Genomic DNA, 23,777 nt, shown 5'->3' on the forward strand with positions numbered 1-23,777 from the left:
TTACATTCTTCCTAGGCTTAAATTACTTTCAAGGACTGAGTTAGGGCATTTTGTGTGGTATATTAACTCTTCCAGGACAAGAAATCCCATTTCAATAAATTATTGCTACAGTTCACTAAGGAGTACCATGGTGTCCTGGAAAAGATAATATCCCTTCCAAAATTCCACCTCTCTAGTCTCTTGAACAATGAGAAATTCATATTTTTCGTAGTCACTTTGATCCTTGAAGATATAAGCTAAAAAAGAACTGCTTTCCCCAACCAAATAGAGACCATCTAGATGGAGACATGATATTAGAACTGCCTCAGTATTGGGGTAGTTATGCCACTATCCCCATATGCATTTGGCAACTGGAACACTTGAGTCTTTCTTTATAAACCAACCTGTCAATCTTCTTTGCATGTGGAATTGTCTAAGGTAATCAAGAAAAAAAAATGACCCAAGTAGGCAAGCTTTTGAAAAATTGGTAAATTAATGGAGTATGGCACATTTTGGAAAGAAATGGACTGATAGTTAATGGAATATCTCGGCTGATGACCTCCCATTTTTGAAAGGGATGTAAAACACATCTTCACAAATGATGAGTAAACTGTGAAAGAAGAGTCCCCCCGATGCCACCAAAAAACCCAATGCCTCAGAAATTTCCACTTCAGATATAAGGTCGTGGTCTGCAGGTCTGCTAGTGCCAAATACCAGTTCATCCTAGTAGAGCAGTTCAGGAGGCAAAAGGCTAGGGTTATCTGTGACATGACTTTACAAATAATGTACAAACAATAATGCTATATTATGGCCATTATTTTCCATACTCGATCTTTTGATATTTTTGCCCATATGAACACAACTGAAAAGACATGGATCATTTCTAATAGAAACTCAATAACCTCAAGGTAGGACAAAACAAACTCCATTTAATAAAATAAAATTTGGTTAAAGGTTTTTCATTGTAGAGACAGTTCTCCTTTCCCTTAATATTCCAGTAAACTCTTTATTTGTAAAAGCATACCCGTTTTGTTGTTTCATTACTTCGTTAATCTACCAACTTCATTTCCAAACACTGCAACGAGACTGGAATGGCTTGTATCTCTTTTCTGAACGTGAGTCCAAAAAGTCTTTTTTTTGTTTGTTTGTCTGAGATTTTAATATTTTAAATTCAATTAAACTATGCAACTGAAGTTGGTGGGAGACAGTAGCTCTCCTCCAGGTAAAAGAGCTGACTAGCAGATTTCATAATCATTGGACATTTGTTCAGTCCTACCTGAAAATTAAGTTATTTTACTGCCTGGCATGGGAAAAGGCATTTTCTAGTAATTTTCTGTGACAGGAAGCACACCATTGACCCAAGGAAGCACCCAACAGACTGAGTCTATCTGCTGGGGAGCAGTTGTAAATTTTAACACAATGAAAACATTTCCCTTAGTACTGTTTTTCAGAGAGAATTCAGCAGCAGTTACAGTTAATCCGTCACCTGTGGACAGCGACGATCACCCTAGGAGGCCTGCCAACTGACGAGCACTTTTCAGGTAACAAGAACAATGATATTGCAAGAAGCTACAAAACAATATTGCAGTAGTTATAGCGACCACCACTATACTGATTGTGGCCTGGGTTAATGTTCCAAATATTAATGCAAGGAACACACTAGACTTGATAGGTTTAGAGTATTTTCTTTACACTAAGAACCAGTTGATAACACATGACGAGTGGTGATGCTCCGTTTACTCTATTTCCTTCTATAACAAGTTTCCTAGTTATGCCCACTTTCTCCTATGTTAACTATCTATATTCCATGGCAGTATATTTTCAACATCTAAAATGAGAATACTGTAACTACGGAATACCTCAACTCGCTCTCTCTCACACACACACACACACTCTTGTGCAACTTTACACACATTTGTATGAACAATGCATGTAAAGTGCTCATTTGCACGGGGTGAGCTCCCTAAAAGCAGCTAAATCAGTCCTCCCAAATACAGAGAATCATTAGAAGCCAATGAAAAGCCACAGTAACTATTTAGCACGAACATGAGATTTTAAACCTCGCCCACGTGGTAATTAATTCAAACGCCTTTTGCGTTTTTTGCTGAGTCATCCAAAGCAAGAATCTCAAAGGCTGACAACGTGCTATGTGAACCTAATGGGCTCACATCTCTGTTTATTTTGCTTATTGGCCATTAATGCGCCTATGTTTGGCTGAGGCTGGTTTGACTTTCTAGAGAAAGGCCAGCTGGTCTGCAAATGGGCACCTCCCTCCACACAGATGTCAAGGTACACTAAAGACAAATCTAAGTATATGTATATATGGCACATACACATATATACGCACACTTAAAATGAATTGGGAAGTGCTTTGGCTTAGATGGGATTAAATATGTACTTCCCAAGTGCATAGGTTTCCTTTGACCAACCTGTTCAAAAAACAAATATGAAAACTGTCATGGCAATTTTGACATTTCCTATGTCTTTTCCGCTATTTGGAGGCCCCCCTCTTCTCCACTCCATCTCTCCTAAGCATTTTATTTTTAAAAGCAGTTGGCTCCTTTGGCCTTCTAACACTCCATTGATTCGTCCATTCCTTGGAAGAGCTCTAAGGTCACATCCAGAAACTTATCTTTAGTGGAGAACAAGGTCGCACAGAACTTTTTCCCCTTCTTTGAGTCCTTCTTCCCCCCAAGAAGTGGACACCTTGATGTATCATGAACAATTCACTCTTGATCTGACTTGCCTTGTTACCCCTGGCCAGCCCAAGCAGCTGAGGTCTGAGCTTTGCCTGCCCTGCATCGTTGTGCAATACTGGAAAAGAAAAAGAATCCATTAGTCTACACCCTTCAGACTGTGGTGACGTGATCAGGGTTCTCTTGAATTTCTATGCATTCGATTTCCTCTCTCTCCTTCCGTTTGGCGCGTTTCTTTTTCTTGTGGTGCTTTTTGGAAGGGGGGAAAAAGGTTAGGAACACAGGTAAGATAACAAAACAGTGCAGAAGTGTGCAACCCCCCGTGAGCAGCAAGCATTTGAACAGTGTGAAGGTCAGGTTCGAAGGCACAAATAGGAGGGGGACCAACCCAATAAGAAAAGACGTAACATTTTGCAAAATGGCTGTCCCATGCTCTTGCAGGGAGCTTTTTATACATTGTGTTCGGGTGTGCTCAGTTGCTAATACAAACGTGTAAAGCAGTGGTGCACAGTGGTCAATGGCGAAATTTAAAGTGTAGATAAGGCACAAGATAGAAATGCAATCCATGTCGATGTTCCATAATGTCATTAAGCCCAGAACGCCCAGCTCAATTGAGGTGACGCTAAGAATTAGCCAGAAGTTTCCCAGAGGGTGGATCACTAGGAAAAAAGTCAGGATTAACACCAGGAGAACACCAAAGCCTGCAATCAGAACAGGCACTGTGACAGATAAGCTGTAATGGTCCATGAACACAAATGAGGGGTTGAACACGATGAAACGGATGCTCTTTGACAGGGACAGGGGCCTCAACTTTTCCAGCACTTCTACGACTTCCTTCTGCTTGTCTCTGCTAGTCCTGGCCACCAGATGCAAGCGAGAAGCAATGATGTTGTTTTCATCTCCTGCCTTGGAGAAGATGATATCGTTTCGAAAATGCTGGAATTCTGGCTTTTTTAAAAATGAACTTTGTAGGACGCTGATAAAGTCACTCTTGTTATTGGCACTGATGTTGCTCACTTTCAGGAACTGGTAATACTGCTCCACCCAGGACACTGCAGTGAATCCACTGCAGAGTCTCCGGAGGTCCTCCTGGACACTGCTGTTCCAGTACTCGAGGGGCTCGTAGACATAGAATCCTATCACGGGGCTGTAGTTGCTGAAATATTTCTGCTGAACCATGGCATAAGAGACGCTTGGGGAATCACTGGCTAGTAGATTGATGATGTTGGCTCCGTCACTTATCTGCAAGCACCCCATGAAGGAGAAGGAGGCATAGATGAGATAGAGGATGACAACAAATGGCTTCACGTAGATATTGGTAATCCATTCATTGTAATGTTCACGGAGGAAGTGCTGAATAAAGTGGTGCTGGTAGGGGTTCGTCTCATGATGGGATGTCTGTTGATGCCCATCACTCATCACTGTCTGGAACCACACAGGCTTGCGGTCCAGGTATTCTGCAGAAGGGATCTTACAGCAAAAGATGCTGTGGTAGCGGTTTTGCTCTAGTTGGCCAGCGAAGACCAGACAGGAGCCAAAGAAGGAGAAAATGTAGAAGTAGTTCAACAGGATGGAGACACACATGTTCTGACAGAAGACCTTCACAGCCTCTATGTTGGTGAACGGGCTGGCACCCATGCCAAAAGTAATAAAGTACAGGGAGCTAGTCATGGTATAGGTCACCATCACATCCGAATAGGCATCTGCTACCCTGTCTTTGAAGGGCAAATTCTCTTTGGTTCTCCGCCATCCAGACAGAAGCTCAAATACTCCTTTCGTTCCATGACCTAATTTAAAAAAAGAAGGAAGAGAAGAACTATTTTCATTTCCTCCTATGGTTCAGGTGAATTCCTTATAGGTCATCTATGCTCAACGGTCCTGCATACTCTAACCTTCAAAGTACTATGATACTCCTATCAGGATCTCAAATTTCAGTTACACTGCAGGATATGTTTGGTTCATGTTTCTACTTCAGCAAAGTCCAAACTTATTGGTATTCTGGGCAAAATGAAGCACTTATTGTCTGTTCCATTAATTTGACAAATTGTAAATGTTATGTGACATTGTTTTGTGATTTTTTTTTTTCCCCCTGCACACATAGTGTCTCCCTAAATGGATACTAAGTTGTCAAGGGCAGGGGCTGTTAGTCACCCATCTTCAAATGCCCCTCAATACCAGTTCAGTGCTTTATCAACTGAAGTACTGACTGACAGTCCCTAACCTTCATTTCAAACTGACTTACATGCTGATTTTGGAAATTATAAGATGATGATCTTAAACACTTAAAAATGGTGTTAAATTGATTTTACAATGTTAATAACCTGCTAAGTAGCCAAACAGCTTAGAAACCAATTCCTATAGATTTGATTAATTAACATTGGATATGAGTCAAAAAAATCTGCCAGGTCACATAAAACACAGGGCAAGACCTTCGGGGGGAAAGATCATAGCAGGCATTTCCTCACAGAGCTTTTATTCACACAGAGTGGGTGATGAGTAAATGTTTGACTGCTCCATTAAAGTGGATGGAGTGTGCTTTTTCTTTTTTTTTTTTTTTTTTTTTTTGCGGTACGCGGGCCTCTCACCGTTGTGGCCTCTCCCGTTGCAGAGCACAGGCTCCGGACGCGCAGACTCAGCGGCCATGGCTCACGGGCCCAGCCGCTCCGCGGCATGTGGGATCTTCCCGGACCGGGGCATGAACCCGTGTCCCCTGCATCGGCAGGCGGACTCTCAACCACTGCGCCACCAGGGAAGCCCTAAAATAATTCTTTAATGAGAGCACTTCTCTTCTGAAATGAAGACTCTTGGTATCTTTGTAGTCACAAGGGGGGAGAAAGGTTACTGGAGGCTATGGCTAAATTTGGCTTGTCTCTGCTTTTGGTCACTTTTATGGAGCATTAGGTACATTATGTAGGCCAGGTTGTTACTTTATATAGTACAAAGGTCTTACGTGTGGGAAGATGAAGCTAAATCATATGAGGTCAAATAATCACTCTAAGTATGGTAAAGACTGAAAACACAACTTTGGGGCTGGCATGTTTTATCCCATTCATAGGCTTAGATATTTTACAGGGTGTTCCTAATAATACTCATTCATTCGATTTTCACCATAATCTGGTCACCTCCCAGCAGTTCAAATCTATTACCTGCTCGAGAGTAGTCCTCTCACTCCCCATCAGCCTGCCTATGATCAGTCTTACTTTCCAAGTTTTGTTCATGCTCTTTTCTCTGCCTTTCAATACCTTCCTCTTGTTGCTGCTTATATTGAAATCCGACCCATCAGTCTGTTAGCTCAGTTCTCTTCTTTGTCTTGAAGCCGTTTCTGACAATTCCAGACATATTGATTTTTTTCTGTTCCTTAAATTCCTATTGCACTAATTAGCTACTCATTTTGGCACACTAACATGTGCTGTTTTGCTCTGGAACAAAATGGTTTTCTCAGGACATGGTCTATCTCTTTGGTTAGACTGCAAATTCCTCAAGGTCAAGGAATGCATTTTATGTTACTTTTATACTCTGCAGAACATCTGACAAAGTGATAGATGCCCACTAACCTCTCAATGAATTAAATCAACTATAACTCTCAATTCCAGTTGGGTCTAGAAAATGTACCTTTTAATTACTAATTCAAAAGTTTATTATGCATCTTTATACCTATATTAATTGTGCCCAGAAGAGATATACACTTTTTTTTTTTTTTTTTTGGTACACGGTCCTCTCACTGTTGTGGTCTCTCCCGTTGTGGAGCACAGGCTCCGGACGCGCAGGCTCAGCGGCCATGGCTCACGGGCCCAGCTGCTCCGTGGCATGTGGGATCCTCCCGGACCGGGGCACGAACCCTCGTCCCCTGCATCGGCAGGCGGACTCTCAACCACTGCGCCACCAAGGAAGCCTGAGATATACACTTTTAATTCAACTCAACCTAATATACATTTATTAGAATTTGCTACCATGAGGATCTGTGCTAGTCAATATATAAAACATAAAGGTAAACAAGAAACACAATCTTTTCCAATATCTGTCAGTCCAGAGGTCATTTTTACTTGGGTAATTCTGAGCCTGAGATCATAGCTTCTAATACAAATGAATTTTAGGAACTGTTCTGTATGTTGTGAGATGTTTAGAAGCATTCCTGGCCTCTACCCACTATATGTCAGTAGCACACTCCTCAGTTGTGACAATCAAATATGTCTCCAAACACTGCCAAATGCTGTTTTGGGGACAAAACTGCCTCCAACTGAGAATTATTGGTTTAGTCAAAAGAAAAAGAGATATTATACACACACACACACACACACACACATACACACACACATTTTAATCGCCCTTTTCTGACTATAAAAATAGGACATATTTCCATCAAAAATTTTGGGAAAATGGAAAAAATAATGGTGAAAAAATTATTCCATAGTCCCATAACACAGATAACTGCTGTTAACAATTTGGTGCATTTATTCTAGCTATGTATGTATGTATGTATGTATTAAGCTTTATCTATCTATCTATCTAACCATCCATCCATCCACCCTTCCATCTTTCCAGACAAATAACTATGTAATTATTTCACAGAACTGGCCCCCTACAAAGAGAAATTAGGGTTTGGGGTTATCTTGTTGCTCTGTCCAGTTGGCCTGTCGACAACAGAGATCCCATTTTTTAACCTCTGCAGTGTTTTCCCTCTTGGTTTCTTACTATTCCCTTTAGTTTTCATTCTGATGCTAGAACCATTTTTTGAACATCTCTGCTCACTTGAAAGAATCCTTAAATCTCTACATAGCTTTTTAAAAGGATTGTATTCACTATTTTTCCACCCTTACTCCGAGAGTCCTATTTTAATTCAAACAATACACCTGAAAACAAGGCACTAGTATCTACTCAAAAGACAGGTGGTCCACCATCTCAGATGATGAAGCATGGAATATACACAAGTGTGACTTGCCCCACTGAACAAAGACCTGAACTGATTCCATTATATTACTCCCTGGTACCCTAGTCCTGGCAGTTCTTTGCTTCTGTCCGATTCCCACCAAAATCCTTAATCCTCACCGAAGGCCTCAGTTTGTCTTATGAACACCATTCATGCTCCTGAGTGGTGACAGACATATATGTAAGCAGCTAACAGACTTGAAAGGAAGGCTTACATTCTTGTTAAATAGAGATGTATGCTGTGTACTGTGAAAATACAGTTGATTCTTTCTGAGGGGTCAGAAAATCTCCAAAAGGTGTTACTAGGTAGAGGATGATGGCAGTGGTGATCTAGACTGATGGAATAACATGAATAAGGGCACAAACCCTTATTAATTAAGGGAAAGTAGTTTTGTTTTTGATGTTTATAATTGAATTTTTTCTCTCTGCAGAGATAATCTATTGCCCAAATTATACACTTTATTTAATGTTTCAAAAGATGACTGCCAAACACTGATCATGATTTCCTCCCACTATATTAGTATATATTTGCAAATTATATTAGAATAATATGACAAGTATCTCACCTGGGACATTATGGGATAACTGACATTTGTCTTGATAAAGTTTCATGAAAGAAAAGAGAGAGAGAACTCTTAGGAATAAAAGTGATTTGGACAGAATTGGAACTGGGAGAAAAATTCAAGGAGGAAAATGAATAGAAATAAAAGATCTGCACATATATGTGTGTGTATTGAATACTGCAAAAGTCTTCAGGGATGTTGCTGGGGGGACCTCTTTCTCAATGAAAGCAAATGGAAGAATTGTGCAATAACAAGGAAAACTTAGCTGTCAGCTTACTAACATACCCTATTTAACAATAATTTAATAAGTTCTGCTATTTGCAATTGAGAAATGAGAAAATGAAGAGTGTGTCGGTTCTTTCCCTAGCCATGGCAGTGCAGGTCAGCCAGGGGAAATATTTTAAATGATTAAAATTAAAAAAAAAATTTGTTACCAAACAAAACTCATTTCAGTCCTAAGTGAGCTGAACAATATTCAGAATTAGTTATAATTTGATCTGAACCTCAAGCAGTCACTCTACAACAAGTAAAGATGACTTCTACAGTGAGGTGGATCTTCTTGAGAACTTATTCCAACCCACATTTTACAACATTTCTCTAAGCTCCTGCACTTCCCCTGTAAACTTCTACACTATGATTGACCTGACAGTGCTGTAGGAAATCTCTCTGGTTCACTGCTAGTCCGGAAGTGACTTCTTTCAAAGCAATGATATTCTTCTGCAAATCTAACACAAATTTTACAGTTGCCACTTTAATACCAAACCTAACCTCTCCAAAATCAAGAATTCCAAAGAAAATAGTTTTAACAAGGATCAAATCCAATCAGAACTAATTGTAACTGACCCAGTTAGTTTCCTACTGGGTTTTCCTTTGATACAGTTATTGCTCTAATAAGCTCCTTCTGTGGGGCTTCTAATTCTTTCTAATCTGCCGAATTAGAATTCTCTTCTGAAGACGTACTGGTGGGTCTTCCTCTTCACTTGAACACGTTAAGCCCTCAGCAGGTCATGAGAGTTTGACATCTCCTGTTTCAGCGACATAAAAAATAGAGGTAAAAATAATACTCCACTCACATCTCACTCCAGAGAAAACTTTCTACTTTCCCTTAGCCGTTATTTCTGCTTTGGTTAATTAACTATGTGTTCAGCAGCTCTGTTTGTGGAAATCACCATTGAGCTCAACTAGAAAAGCATTTTGATTTTTTATTGGGCTCTTAGGCTATGTGATCCTGATGCCAACCTAATGGATGAAAAAACCAAATCCCAGTCAACTGAACCAGTAAAGCAGCTAACAAAAAAATCGGGATATTGAATCAGCATTCTGAGTTGTCAGTCACTGGTCTGGCATTATATGGGATCCTTATGCATAGTTCTTTCTCTTTAGTTGGCTGATTTCTATGTATATTTTAAAGATACCACTTAAACATGATCTCATCCCTAATGCTTTCCCCTTCCCCTCTTCGCATCTAACTCACCCACTTAGAAGCCTCCCCTCTGTGTGCCAACACATTTCTTAGTGCTTTCTACTACACCCAACTGAAATTATCCATTCATGGGACTGTATTTCATGTAAGTCCTTATAGGTCCTCACCATCTAGGGCAGGTACTTATCTTTTCTATTTTTGTATTCCAATTATTTGGCACTTACTGGTACTCAGTAAATGTTTGTGAAACTAAATTGGCCTTGATCTGCCAAAATCTGTCTAGTTTTCAAGATATTTTTAAAGTTCTTGTCATAATTGTTATTAACAGCCCTGTACTCAGTATAAGATTTAGTGAAATACAGTTTGCCCCTCAATTTACTGAGAAGGGAATTTGCCAAGTGCTTCTGTGGCAGAGGCGGTGGTAAATATCAATGATGTTCAGTTACAATATTAGCACATAATTCATTCGTTCGGCTGGTTCAGCATTGTAAACGCCTAGAGGGAATGGAGTATGAAATTAAGAAACTTGCTCTAAGTTGCTAGTTGCAGGATAGAAATGGGTCCATAAGGCACTCCTGTTACCTGACAGATGATGAATTTTTTAGACATTTTCTAATCCCCATGATGTCTAACTTAGCGGTGGTTATCAGTGTGTCTTTGTAGACTGACTACTTTTAATTAACTCTCATCTAGAATAAATAGGTGATTATCAAGCTCCATTCATAAAGGACGGCCAAGGCTGTTGCATCTTGGTACCTATGTAGCCCACAAAGACATAGGTAGGAAGTTATTCAGCAGGAATGCTCCAAGTTGCTCTTTGATGGGGCCTATTTGACGGTTTTACGTGTAAACCTGTGGTGTGCAGTGAGGGAGGGTCTAGCTTCATATTACCCTTAAGCATTTCTCCTGAAGTGCCCCCATCCCCGTACGGAATGAGGCAGGTAAAACACAGAGAAGAGAGGCAACGAGGAAGGAAAATAAGGAATTCAGAACGAATCTGAACAGATACTCATCCCTTAGCTCTTAGCAGGAGGTTAGAGGACTTTATCATGTCTCTAATAAGAAAAAATGGAATCTAGTAACAGATTCTCATTGTATGATTTTCAGAGCTGTTATATACTTGACACATATCTCAATGTATAGAAAAGGGCATGTAGTCTCATTCCAGAGTTTGCATTCCATCATTTTTGACAATTTATTTTGTAGTTCTATATAAAGTTAAAATTTTAAAAATCCAGTATGTGTGTTTATTCACATGCATATGTGTATATACATGCACATACATATACATACATATACACATGTATATATATTGAGAGAGATATGTGTGTGTGTATGTATGTATATATATATATATATATATATATATATATATATATATATATGGAGAGAGAGAGAGAGAGAGAGAGAGAGAGAGAGAGAGAGAGAGAGAGGAGATGGGAGTGTTCTAAAGCTCACAGACTATTAGCCAAGATTTTAATACTCAAAGTGGGGAAAACTAGGTAAGTCCCACTATTTGATATTGTGATTAGCAGCACATTGCCCAGAGCCAGAGTTTAAATCCTGGGTTAAATCAGAGTTTAAACTGCTTGACTTTAAATCCTGGGTCTCCTACTTCCAAGTTCTGTGACCTTGGGCAGGTTGTTTTTTAACCTCTCCATGTCTCAGTTTTCTCATCTGTAAGTGAGGTGACAAGAGAAGCCGCCTCATGGGATTGTTCTGAGTTTTAGATAAGTTAATACATGTGCTTGGCACACAGGAAGTACTCCACTGAGTGGAAAAGCTCAGTGCTGGCAACTCCAGGGTATTTACCATGGAGAACATTCCAAGTCATTTGACTTGGGATGCCAGCTTCTGAATGCAGCCTGGTTCCTGCTCTCTTCACCACCACAGCTGACTTGGCTTTTGGAGGGAACTCGGGGGCTCTCTTTTCAGATTTCCTTGCCGCAGGAGCTCAGTGTTGCCAAGAGCTGAAACTCCACTGCAGAGCCAGCGCACACACGGTGGCTTGCTTTCTTGTTCTCTCCCTCTTTGGTAGTCCCATTCAGGGAGAGAGAAAGACTCCCAGGAAGCTTTTCATTTTCTTCTCAATGCTTTCCGTGTCTTCTAGTTTTATGAAAGGAATATACATTATGTTTGAGAAAGGAAAAAGCAGCCCTGATAGCTGGGTGCTGTCAAGTAGGTCTTGGTGTTGCCAGGAGCTGGTCTGGCCCTCACAGTTCAGCTTAGTATTGTCCTGTTGATGACACAGATGGTCTGGCAGAAAAGCATCAGACAAGATCACTTTGTGACCGGGATAGATTGAGACAAAATAATACCACTCCATAATCACGACTGAGCACAAACAAAATGCAAACATTGTCCGAAACATAAAATAGGCCAAACATCCTTTTATCAAGAATAGTAGGATTGGGCTTCCCTGGTGGCGCAGTGGTTAAGAATCCGCCTGCCAATGCAGGGAACACGGGTTCGAGCCCTGGTCCGGGAAGATCCCACATGCCGCGGGGCAACTAAGCCCGTGAGCCACAACTATTGAGCCTGTGCTCTAGAGCCCACGAGCCACAACTACTGAGACAGCGTGTCACAACTACTGAAGCCTGTGTGCCTAGAGCCTGTGCTCCGCAACAAGAGAAGCCACCGCAATGAGAAGCCCGTGCACCGCAATGAAGAGCCACGGCTAGGAAAAAGCCTGTGTGCAGCAACGAAGACCCAATGCAGCCAAAAATAAATAAAAAATTAAAAAAAAAATAGTAGGATTGATTGCTGCTTCTTTACCAATCACAGTTTAATCTTGGTCTGGTTTCCTTGCCTTCTAAGAATTGTTAAGGTAACTGATCATGGATTTACCCTCTCTTCCTGACAGGAACCAACCTTGCTGCCTTCAACCCTCTTCCAAATCACCTAACACTTGCAAAAATCATATACTAAGTCCATTCTAATATCTTCTTCCAAAAATGCTTCATAATCCTCAGAGGTGTGTGTTCTTCCTCATTGCGGTGAGTCAATAAACCCAGATTTGTTCAATTATTGTAGGAGTCCTGGTGGTCTTTGGTTGGAGGACATTGATATTTTATAATAAATATTTTTGGAAAACGAGAGAAATTAAACTTCCTTTATTGTTGACTTTATAAATTGACTTCTTTGAGTGTAGGAGTTAGAAGTGTGGGAGCTAGAACAGGAGCATTGGATGAGAGTTAATTCCTGGAGGATTTGAATTTCCAAATCATGTCACTAGTGAAAGGGACGGCGTTCTGGTGGAAGTGATATTTTAGTTGTATTCTCACTAAAAAGAGAAAGCCAGATGGGCATATGGGAAGTGGCAAGCTGTTCTGAAAGGAATATAACATGGCTGTTAAAATCGGAGAAGCGGGGAGGAGCCACGTGGATGAAACAGTCATTGCTTCAAGCAGAGAAGAGCAATGAATGGGAGAACCGGGGCGGGGCTGAAAATCTTACAACTGTCAAGAGAAGTGGATTGGTAGCTCATAAACTAAACACAAGCACATGCTTAAAAGAAATCAAGACCTACAATAAGAGATCATATAAAAGAAGAAAATAGTAAGTATAAGAACTTGGAGGAAGGAAAATTAAGATAATCTAAGTATTTATTGAGCTAAAGGCATTCAAAGATTGGTTAGAATAATCAGTTCATTCATTTGAAGGCCATTTCCTGAGCGCCTCCCATTAGGAAGATACGGTAAAATGTCATCGCTTTGAAGTTTAATAACTCCCATTTGTCCCATTTGAAAACCATATCATATCCATATGCCTGAATTTAATGGTTCATTAATTACAAGCTTTGGGGATCTCTTATCCTACAAAGAGTAGAAGTGATGATGACTTAGGATTTCTATAACACCAAGAGCTGGAGAATGCCTTTAAAATGCTTTTAAAATGTCTGATTCAATCATTAAGAAACGCGTTTGAAATGGAAGGAATCTTACAGAGCAAATTTAAATTATGCACAGTTTTGGTTTCTTATAAACATCATTCAAAAGAAAATCTTCAAAGTTGTAGCACAAATGCTTGATAAAAGCATAATGCTTTAAAGAGCAAGTTTTCCGGGAGCACCCTTGAATGTTTTGCTGCCTGTCTTAACCAGTGAAGATAAATTTAACAACCCATGAACGAGAATTCTCTCTGAACAGAATGGCCTGAAATCAGTGGAAACTCAATTAACCAGGAAGCTCAAGAATTGGATCATCTGATTATTTGAAGTCGTTAAATTAATCAACCAGAACTTCCTTTCTGATTCCACTTTTATTGGTTGATTAGCTTTATTGGAGATCTTTCTAAAATGCATTAGACTTGTATTCCTCTTCTGCATCCAGTTCTTAAAAAAAGGGGAAAAAAGGAATTATTTGTAGCAATTAAAATGATGAACTCTGGAGTAACACATTTTGCTTCTAGTTCTGGCACATCATTTTGTGATGTGTGGTATGGGGAGAATTAGTTTAACTTTTGTGTATTTCACTTTCCTAGTCTGGAAAATAGGGATTAAAAAGGCACCCATTTTAATGGGCTATGTGAAGATTACATGATACAATAGTTGTAGTATGCTTAGAGCAGGCCTGGGACCAAGGAAGCACTCAATAAATGTTAGCTTTTATTATTTATTAAATAATATACTTCAGAGTCATCATTTTATCCTACATCATTTTATCAATAATCAGGAGGCAATTTAGCATATTGGTTAAAGAGCTGAGTTCTGTAGGTTTAAGCTTCCATCTATTAGATGTGTGACCCTGGGCAAATGAAAGACTCCATGGCTAGATTTGCCAATCTGTAAAATGGAGAAAACAGCAATTCCTGCTTCAAAGGATTGCTGTGTTAAAGGAGACACAGACACATGAATCCCTTTATATAAATACCTGGCACACAATCAGTGTTCCCACAAATGATAGCTAGTATTGAACAGTAGTATATAGTTGCAGAAATGTGGGAGTTTGGATTGAATGTATACCAGGCCTAGAGAAAAGTTTAAAAGTTTTCTTCTCTGATGATTATTTTGAAATTGCCTGTTCTGTCCTTAAGAAGTTCGTTGTGAAAAAATGTTGATTAATAAAAGCTTAGCTTTTATTGATTAAGCTAATAGAATTGTTCTCATCTGGCAGGAAAGAAGCTGAAGAAGAGCTTTTCAGCCACTGTTTTATTCTGCAGCTCACAGAGCAAACCAGACTCCCTTCTAGGAGCAGAGCACAGTAGGGCTTTGGGACAGCCTGCTGAGTTCCAGCAGCCCCCGGCGGTGGGGGGGCGGGGGCTGGTGCAAGGACACCATTTCCTAGAGGGTCCTCTCTAAGTGAGAGAACTGCTGTCATTTGAATACATCCCTGATGAGTATAGAGTCCCTTTTCAGATGAAAAGTGCCTCTTCTCACCATATTTCTCTGTCATCTGTCCCCTTCCAGCGGTCCACAGCTTAACAGCTTTAACACAGCATAAATTAATCAACAGGAGTTATCTCAGAAAAAGTTCGATGTTAATTCTCAAAGGCAGGGGATCAAGGACAGTGGCTGGGCAGATAGCAGGGTGGAAGAGGGGCCCTGAGTACTGGCTCTTGTGTTAATTCCCCGGGTTCAAACCCCAGCTACATCACTTCCTACCCCACACCTTCAATAGCAACCTCTCCGTGTCAATTTCCTCATGCGCAGGGCAGGAAATGCAAGCCCCTACCTGATAGTGTGTCACTGACATTAATGAACGAGATAATCCACATAGAGTGTTTACCACAGTCCTTGGCACATATTAAAAACTCAATAAATAGCAGGCGACACTTTTTATTTATGGGTGAACATTCATTTGGAGTCTTAGCTACGTGCTCACAGTATAGTATGGCACACTGCTGTGTTTCATTCTTGAAGTCATCAATAGAAGTGACACTTAATCATGATAACACACCAGGCCACCAAACACAGCTTCAAGGGATGAAAGTTGTAGGAAACTCTTATTGCCCTCTTGGGATAAATCTTACTCCTTTCTGTCTTGAGAATTCTCATGGACTTTGTCCTGCCCATTTCCATTAGGCAAAGATTAATCAAGAAACAATCATAAGAAAGAGTCAAATGAAAACCCTCCCAGATAGCTATGACTCTGAAACAGCTAACTGGACCTTGGGAAGGATGATTTTTGGCCATGCGACCATCTGAAAGTTCTAACCCTTAGAGACATATGAAAACCTAGGGCTATTTCAGCAATTACAAAATAAAAAAACTAAAACAAACAAACAAAAAACAAAACAGGTTCACATTATTCTTTTTTTTTTTTTTTTTTGTGGTACGCGGGCCTCTCACCGTTGTGGCCTCTCCCGTTGCAGAGCACAGGCTCCGGACGCGCAGGCTCAGCGGCCACGGCTCACGGGCCCAGCCACTCCGTGGCTCGTGGGATCTTCCCGGACCAGGGCATGAACCCGCATCCCCTGCATCGTCAGGCGGACTCTCAACCACTGCGCCACCAGGGAAGCCCTAGATGGAATCTTTTGAAGTGCAAAAGTTTTTAATTTTGACTAAGTCCAATTTATCCATCTTTTGTTGCTTTTGCTTTTGGTGTCATATCTAAGAAGGCTTTGCTTAACCAAGGTCATGAAGAGTTACTCCTACATTTTCTTCTAAGAGATTTATAGTTTTAGGTCTTTCATTTAGGTCTATGATCCATTTTGAGTTGAATTTTACCTACAGTGTGAAGAAGTCCAACTTATTCTTTTTCATGTGGATATATAATTGTCCCAGTATCATTGGTTGAAAATATTATTTTTCCCCATTGGATTATCTAGGCATCTTTGTCAAAAAAATCAATTGACCATAAATGCAAGAATGTATTTCTGGAGTCTCAGTTCTATTCCAGTGACCTGTATGTCTATACTTGCGCCAGTTCCACTGTATCTTCATTGCTGTAGCTTTATGTTAAATCTTCTAATCTATGAACATGGAATGTCTTTCCATTTACTCAGGTCTTTTAAAGTTTTTTCAATAGTGTTGTGCAGTTTTCAGAGTACAATTTTGCATTGCTTTTGGTATATTTATTGCTCAGAATTTTATTCTTTATAATGCTATTATGAATGGAATTGTTTTCTTAAATTCATTTTTGGATTGTTTATTGTTAGTGTATAGAAGTACAATTGACTTTTGTATACCGATCCTGCAATATTGCTGGATTCCTTTATTAGTTCCAACCATTTTTTGGTAGATTCCTTAGGATTTTCTGTAATGAGATCATGTCATCTCCAAATAAAGATAATTCCTCCTTTCAATATGAATGCCTTTTATTTCATTTGCTTGCCTAACTGCCCTAGCTAGAACATCCAATACAATGTTAAATAGAAGTGGTGAGGGCAGATATCCTTGTGATGTTCCTAATCTTAAAGGAAAAGTGTTCATCAAAAATATTATGTTAGGTTTGGGTTTTTCACAGATGCTTTCTATCAGGTTGACAAAGTTCCCATCTAGTACTAGTTGGTTGAGTGTCTTTTATCATAAAAGGGTGCTGAGGTTCGTCAAATGCCTTTTCTATGTCTATTGAGATGATCATGTCTTTTCTGACCTCTATTCTATTGATACAGCGTTTTATAGTAACTGATTTTCAGATATTAAACTAACCTTGCATTTATGGGATAAATTCCACTTAGTCGTGAAGTATAATCCTCTTTATATGTTGCTGGATTTGATTTGCTCATGTTTTGTTAAGACTTTTTTGCATTTATACTCCTAAGAAACATTGGTCCATAGTTTTCTTTCCTTGTGATGTTTTTGGTTTTGGAATCAGGGTAATACTGGCCCCAGAGAATGATTTGGGAAGTGTTCTCTTCCCTTTATATTTCTTAAGTACAAAAATTGTTCCTACCTCTCATATCTTGCCAGGTAACCTTCTTCATTTTGTTTATAAATTATAGCATATCTAAACTTCCTCATCAGTCAGCACTTAGGAAAGTACCTATGTGATTTGAACCAATTTATCCTCATAATCAAACAGTATTTATAATGCTCCCACATGATTTAAACCAATTTAGTATTCCCGTGAGAGAAGTCAGGTGAGGGAGAGACAGAGAGAGAGATGGTATGTGTGTTGCAGATGTACAGCGGTTAAGTAGAGGGAGGGAAGGAATGTCTGGAGGATACTTACCCTCCAAGGAGCAGAGAGCTTGGTTCTTAGACCAGAATAAAATCTCAGTATTTCACAAATCACTCTGTTTATTATTATGGTTATTATCATTACCATTATTTGGTATCCTACCTTTAGACTCTAAGAAGTGAGCCTTCGTGTTGAATCTCCTAAATCTTGCTTCTTATTTTATCCTTCCTACCAGAGGTTTTCGTCCTCCCTCCTTCCTTTCTTTCTTTTAGAACAAAATCTGCTACCTGCCTGAGATAAACTCAGTGGAGATAACCCATTGATGCCTTAAAAATAAAAATAAGCATGGGAATCCAATAAGAATCCAACGCAGGGGACACAGGTTCACACCCTGGTCTGGGAAGATGCCACATGCTGCGGAGCAACTAAGCCTGTGCGCCACAACTACTGAGCCTGCGCTCTAGAGCCTACAAGCCACAACTACTGAGCCCACGTGCCACAACTACTGAGCCTGTGCTCTGGAGCCTACGCACCACAACTACTGAAGCCTGGGAGCCTAGAGCCCGTGCTCCGGCCACAAGAGAAGCCACCATGATGAGAAGCCCTCTCACCGCAACGAAGAGTAGCCCCTGCTCGCCATAACTAGAGAAAACCCCCACACAGCAGCGAAGACCCAACGCAGCCAAAAATACATAAATAGATAAATAAGTAAATAAAAAATAAAATAAGCAAGTCAATAACTAGGGTTAGAGTGTTATTTTCTTAATTGAACTCATATTTCCCACTTACTCCTGTGAAAACACTAGGGAATTAAAGATTTTACAAACAACAATAATAACAACAGCAACAACACAAATACCTTGTATGATTTTGGATAAATTAACATTGTTTGGCTCCTCTTACAACACTAGGCTTTACTGAAATGCTTCATTTTAAATGCTGTAAAATTATAATCCTTTAATCTAAATATCTGCTGTATATCAACGTTTCTATTTTTAAATAATCAAATTCAACAAGTATTTTTTCTTTTTTTTCGGTACGCAGGCCTCTCACTGTTGTGGCCTCTCCCGTTGCGGAGCACGGGCTCTGGACGCGCAGGCTCAGCGACCATGGCTCACGGGCCTAGCCGCTCCGCGGCATGTGGGATCTTCCCGGACTGGGGCACGAACCCATGTCCCCTGCATCGGCAGGCAGACTCTCAACCACTGCGCCACCAGGGAAGCCATCAACAGGTATTTTAGTAACTAGTTTGTTCTGGGTATTAGGGATTAGAGAAAGAAGGTTCGGATAACTTTTATTTTGAAAGGTTTACAGTCTTATTGAAAAAAGGCATATATTTAAGAAATAATTAAATAAGAATTCGAGATACTTTAATCCAGGGTAACAGGCACTTGTCTACCTACGACGTTCAAGGCACTGCATGTCACTCAGAGGTGAAACTACAAGAGCTCAGGAAAATGAACACATGGGAAAGCTGAAATGAAGAAGACGCTTCCAGGACACAGGAAGACGATGAGGGTATGCATTGGTAAGGAATGGAGGCATTAACAATGTTTTCAGCCTGAAGATTAATTAGCAATTGTTTTCCCTTCCATTTCAAACAAAGCAGCCAATTTAAAAACTGTCAGCTAGCTTTCTTTACTCTGATTTCCTTTTAATCACATATAAATAAATCCAAACTCTAATCTTTCTTTTTCTCTTTTGTTGGTGTAATTGTCAAATGTCTTATCTTGAGTCAATTTCATATGCTCATAAGTAACCCACTTACCTATCATGAAAAACTTGATGTTTTTCTTTGTTCTGAAGTACAAAGGAAACATAGGTTCACATAGTGCTTTCTGTTTAAAGCTAGGAAAACAACTTGTTCTCAGAGCTTTCTAAGAAGAGTTTTTCTGGCATTATTTTGACCCATGGGCTAAGGGTCTGGCCAGCAAGTTAACAAATACCCGGAGAATTTAAGTAAAACCTCTCAATAACCAATTTCTGCACATGCATTTAATTAAAAAACAAGGTATAACTTCTATTTGACTTTTGAAACTTTTTCCCCTCCCTCTAGTTTTAACCTGTCAGTGGAGAGAGTCAGTTCAGATGAAAAGAAGTTGCTAAGATGCAACTATTAAGCGTTCTTAAGTTGAGTACAAAGATGAGCCCAATGTGTACAAATTTTTTTCAACTGGAAACTTGACTTGTTTTCTTGAATATTAAAAGGAAAAGAAAAAATTACTTGTGATGATGTCTTGGCTCAGGCACAGAAGTTCCTATAAGGAAAAGGACTTGCTTATTCACTTATTCTTTTATTCAGTATATATTTATTGAGTGTATACTATGTACTAAGCACCATTATAGGCATTAGGGATACAGCTGTGATGAAGACAGAGGTGGTCTCTGCTCTCGTGGGGCTTAATTCTAGTGAAGACAAACAATAAGTACTAAGACAAACAAGCGCTAAATATAACGTGTTATATATGGTCAATCAGGAAAACAAGCAGAAAACGGGCAGTTATATGTGTCTGGGGTAGAGGTGGGAAATTCTAGAGAGAGTGAATAAGAAAGACCTTACCATAAAGATAACTTTTGGAAGACAGCCAGAAAGAAGTGAAGAAACAGCTGTGATGTCTTCACGAGAAGAGTATTCTAGGCAGAGGAAACACTAAGTTCAAAGGCACTGAGTCAGGAATCTGCCCGATATGGGCAAGGAACAGCCCAAGGCCAGTGTGGGCTGGAGTGGACTGAGAGCAGGGAGGATGGATAGGAGGTGAGCTCAGAGAGGTCAAGATGAGGGACAGATGCCAGCCGTGCAGATCACAGTGAAACTCTGGCTTTTATGTGGAGTAAGATGGGAGGCCACTGAACAAGATCACCTTGGTTGCTGGGATGAGAATAGAAGGCAAGGGTGCAGGTGAAAAAGGATCAGTACAGCTAGGATTTTGCACGAATCTAGGCAATACAGAAGTGTCATCTAAAGCTGTGACTCTGATTACCTAGGGCAGGGGTTGGCAAACTAGCCTGCCGCCCCAAAGCTGCTTCCTCCTGTTTTGGAAATAAATTGTATTGGAACACAGTTATGCTCATTCATTTACCTTTTGCCTACGGCTTCTCGCCCCCTACAACGGCAGAGCTGAGCCATTGCGACAGAGACTGCATGGCTAGCACAACTGAAAATATCTAGTATTTGGCCCTTTACAGAAAAAAATTTGCCCACCTCTGACTTAGAATCTACTGGGAGGAGGATTACAGCAGGGAAGATGCCTTCTGGATGTACAAAACAGCATGGACACAAACCACCATTTCTCTTCATTACAATTCTGTATAGTGTATGCGCTTTGCAGAAGGTGGAGAGAATTATATCTGGGTGTTAGTAAATGGGACAAAATGAAAATAAGATTAGTCTTTCAATAATGGATAATGGGGAAATCATTCATTCACTCAAGAAATATTCTTTGCAAATGCCATTTATCATTTAATGAGCTACAAAGACATCAAATAAATAAACACGCGAGTAAATATATAACTACAAAAGCACTAAGCGCCATGAAGAAAAGGACTGGGTTCAATGGAGAGAACAACAAGGGACACACTTTCTATCAGGGGAGGTCAAAAGAAATGTCATTTGAGGTGAGCCCTGAAGGATGAGTGGGAGGGAAAGAGAGCGGAAGCATTTCATGTGCAAGGAACAGGATGTACACAGGTGGTGAACTGGAGGGAGAATTAGAAGAACTAAGAAGAAAAGACACACACACACACACACACACACACACCCCTTATGCGCACACACATACGTGAATGGCTGAGTCATGAGGAAAGAGTCATGGAACGTGGTTGGAGATAACAGTGTGGCTTGGAAAATACTGGGCTTTTGTGGATCACGTGAAGGAGTTTTGATTTTATTGGAAGTCCAATGGGGAGCCACTGAAGGATGCAAGGCAAAAAAGGCATGATTAGGTTTGCTTTTTTTTTTTTTTGCGGTACGCAGGCCTCTCACTGTTGTGGTCTCTCCCGTTGCGGAGCACAGGCTCCGGATGCACAGGCTCAGCGGCCATGGCTCACGGGCCCAGCCGCTCCGCGGCATGTGGGATCTTCCCGGACCGGGGCACGAACCCGCGTCCCCTGCATCGGCAGGTGGACTCTCAACCACTGCGCCACCAGGGAAGCCCTAGCTTTGCTTTTGATACAGAATTCTGGCTCCATGAGGATAATGGAGTAAAGGGGGTCAAGAATCAAAGTCCAGCAGCCAGTTAGGAGGTGGTGTGTGGTGAGTGGCTCAGGAGACAGATGATGACAGAGGTTTATACTAAGTTGGTGTCTGTAGTTTAATTCACAATTTATTGTATTTTCACTATGAACAAAATGTTATTCTTGGTTCTGTGTTGGGGGGAGGTAACGATAAATGGAGGTAGTCTCTGCCTTGGACAAAACTATAGCTCTGAAGAGTGAGAAAAGTGCACAAATACTTGTTATATGTAGTCAACTCTGAAACATTCTTATGACAGCCTGAAAGAGTACTATTGGAGACCAAGGGAAGGAAAATTTCTACTGGTTCGTTGGTGAAAGAATCTTTCACCAAATACCACTGTATTTCCAATGCTGAGCACAGTCTCTCTATACCTCCCAAATAAGACAGTCTTGGGAAATGTTGAGGGAATGGCCTCAATCATGTCTCTGGATTCTTGTCTTGTTCATTATTTCCAAACGCTAATTGCAGTAACTTGATGAGCCAACCTCAGCTCCTTTCTACGTTGCTCTGTTGCTACCAGTCAGCCTGTTTCTTGCCACCAGACCTCCCTCACACCATGATCAGACAGTCTGCCAGGACAACTGTGCCCCTCCCTGTGCTAGCAGCTTGCCTGCCTTTATGCCGACATTGCCAGGTGTTTGTTGTGTCTGTCCTCACAGTGTGGAAGGGAGCCGAGAATGAGAAGCAAGTACGCCAGACAAAGTTGAAATAGTTTACAGAAGCCCAGGACCTGACGAGTGTATCCTGTCTTGTGGCCAAGAGTTACTCAATTCCGTTTGGATCTATATGAGGGTCCCGCCACTCCATGAGTGCTTTCACACACTAGGTGTTTAATAAACATTAATTAAATTAAAAAAAACACGAAGTAAAATGCAAGACATTTCAGTTAATCCACTTCAAAGCAGGCACTGCACGCAATAAAGAGTGTTCAGGGTGCTTTCCTGCTGCTGGTGAGAGAGGGTGCCCAGCCCCATCCTCGGTCTTGCCCTCCAAGCTGGAATCACTTCCACTTGTGGGATGAGTCTCACCCAGCACAAGCCGACTCAGCAAGAGAGTATAATACCAACCTTAATATAACCAAGAGCTGGAGCCTGAGTTAGCCTACGGGCATAGTCTATGGATCTTGGAGGGAAAAGATAGAGTACGGATTACAGCCGAGTATTTGGAGCCTGAATTCTCTCATTTTCCTTCTTTACACTGCCATATTCAGGCTGTGTGACACGGGGCAAATTTCTTAACTTCTCTGAATCCTAATTTCTTCATTTATAGAAGGAGAATAATGAAATCTTCCACACAGGATAAAGCCTTTAAAATGCAAATCTTGACATGAGATCAGCATGAGATGATCAGCTCTGGTGAAATCCTGTGGTGATGTGGCTCATTTTGAAAATAAGGAGATTGGTAGTTTCCCCTAGCAGGCTCACCCTCAACATTTCACTAGCTTTCTAATAGTGTGTGACCTTGACATTTTTGGACCCCACTTTCAGATTATGGTTAGTTTTACTATGTTATTATATTGAGTTATAATACTGCTCATGCAGAAACCTGATATTAACCATGTCAGTCTGAGAAAGAGACAGAAAATTTCAACTCTGATATGCTTCCCCCATCTTTGTTTTCCAAAGGAGGACCGTCTTGAATAGCATACATCAATATAATGTTTGTATTTTGTTCTTTCCCCTTAAACACCCTTTGAAACAAACATGGACTTCAAGTCTTGGATGCAGTTACAGGTTTCTACTGGCCAAGTGGAATTGGTAGGAAGGGATTTTGGAAATGACTGCTTGGAACTGAGAAAACTTTTCTCAGTAGAAGACTGTTTACCTCCCCATGGAGCCAATAATAACATTTTTGTTATTATTCATTCAGGTTCATTCAGGTTCCCAGGAACAC

The 23,777-nt window shown here is 40.5% G+C and overlaps 1 protein-coding gene across 1 annotated transcript in view; it reads right to left on the reverse strand.

Annotated features, from left to right (window-relative positions):
• Window positions 1-2,553: 2,553 nt before the first annotated feature.
• Window positions 2,554-23,777, reverse strand: part of PTCHD4 (patched domain containing 4) — a 171,908-nt gene continuing 150,684 nt past the window's right edge. The window contains exon 3 of the mRNA XM_032649393.1: window positions 2,554-4,462. Coding sequence (XP_032505284.1) covers window positions 2,829-4,462 — 1,634 coding nt within the window. The 3' untranslated portion in view covers window positions 2,554-2,828. The remainder of the gene's footprint in view (window positions 4,463-23,777) is intronic.

The sequence above is a fragment of the Phocoena sinus genome, chromosome 11 (assembly GCF_008692025.1).
Source record: "Phocoena sinus isolate mPhoSin1 chromosome 11, mPhoSin1.pri, whole genome shotgun sequence".
NCBI classification, from domain to species: Eukaryota; Metazoa; Chordata; class Mammalia; order Artiodactyla; family Phocoenidae; genus Phocoena; species Phocoena sinus.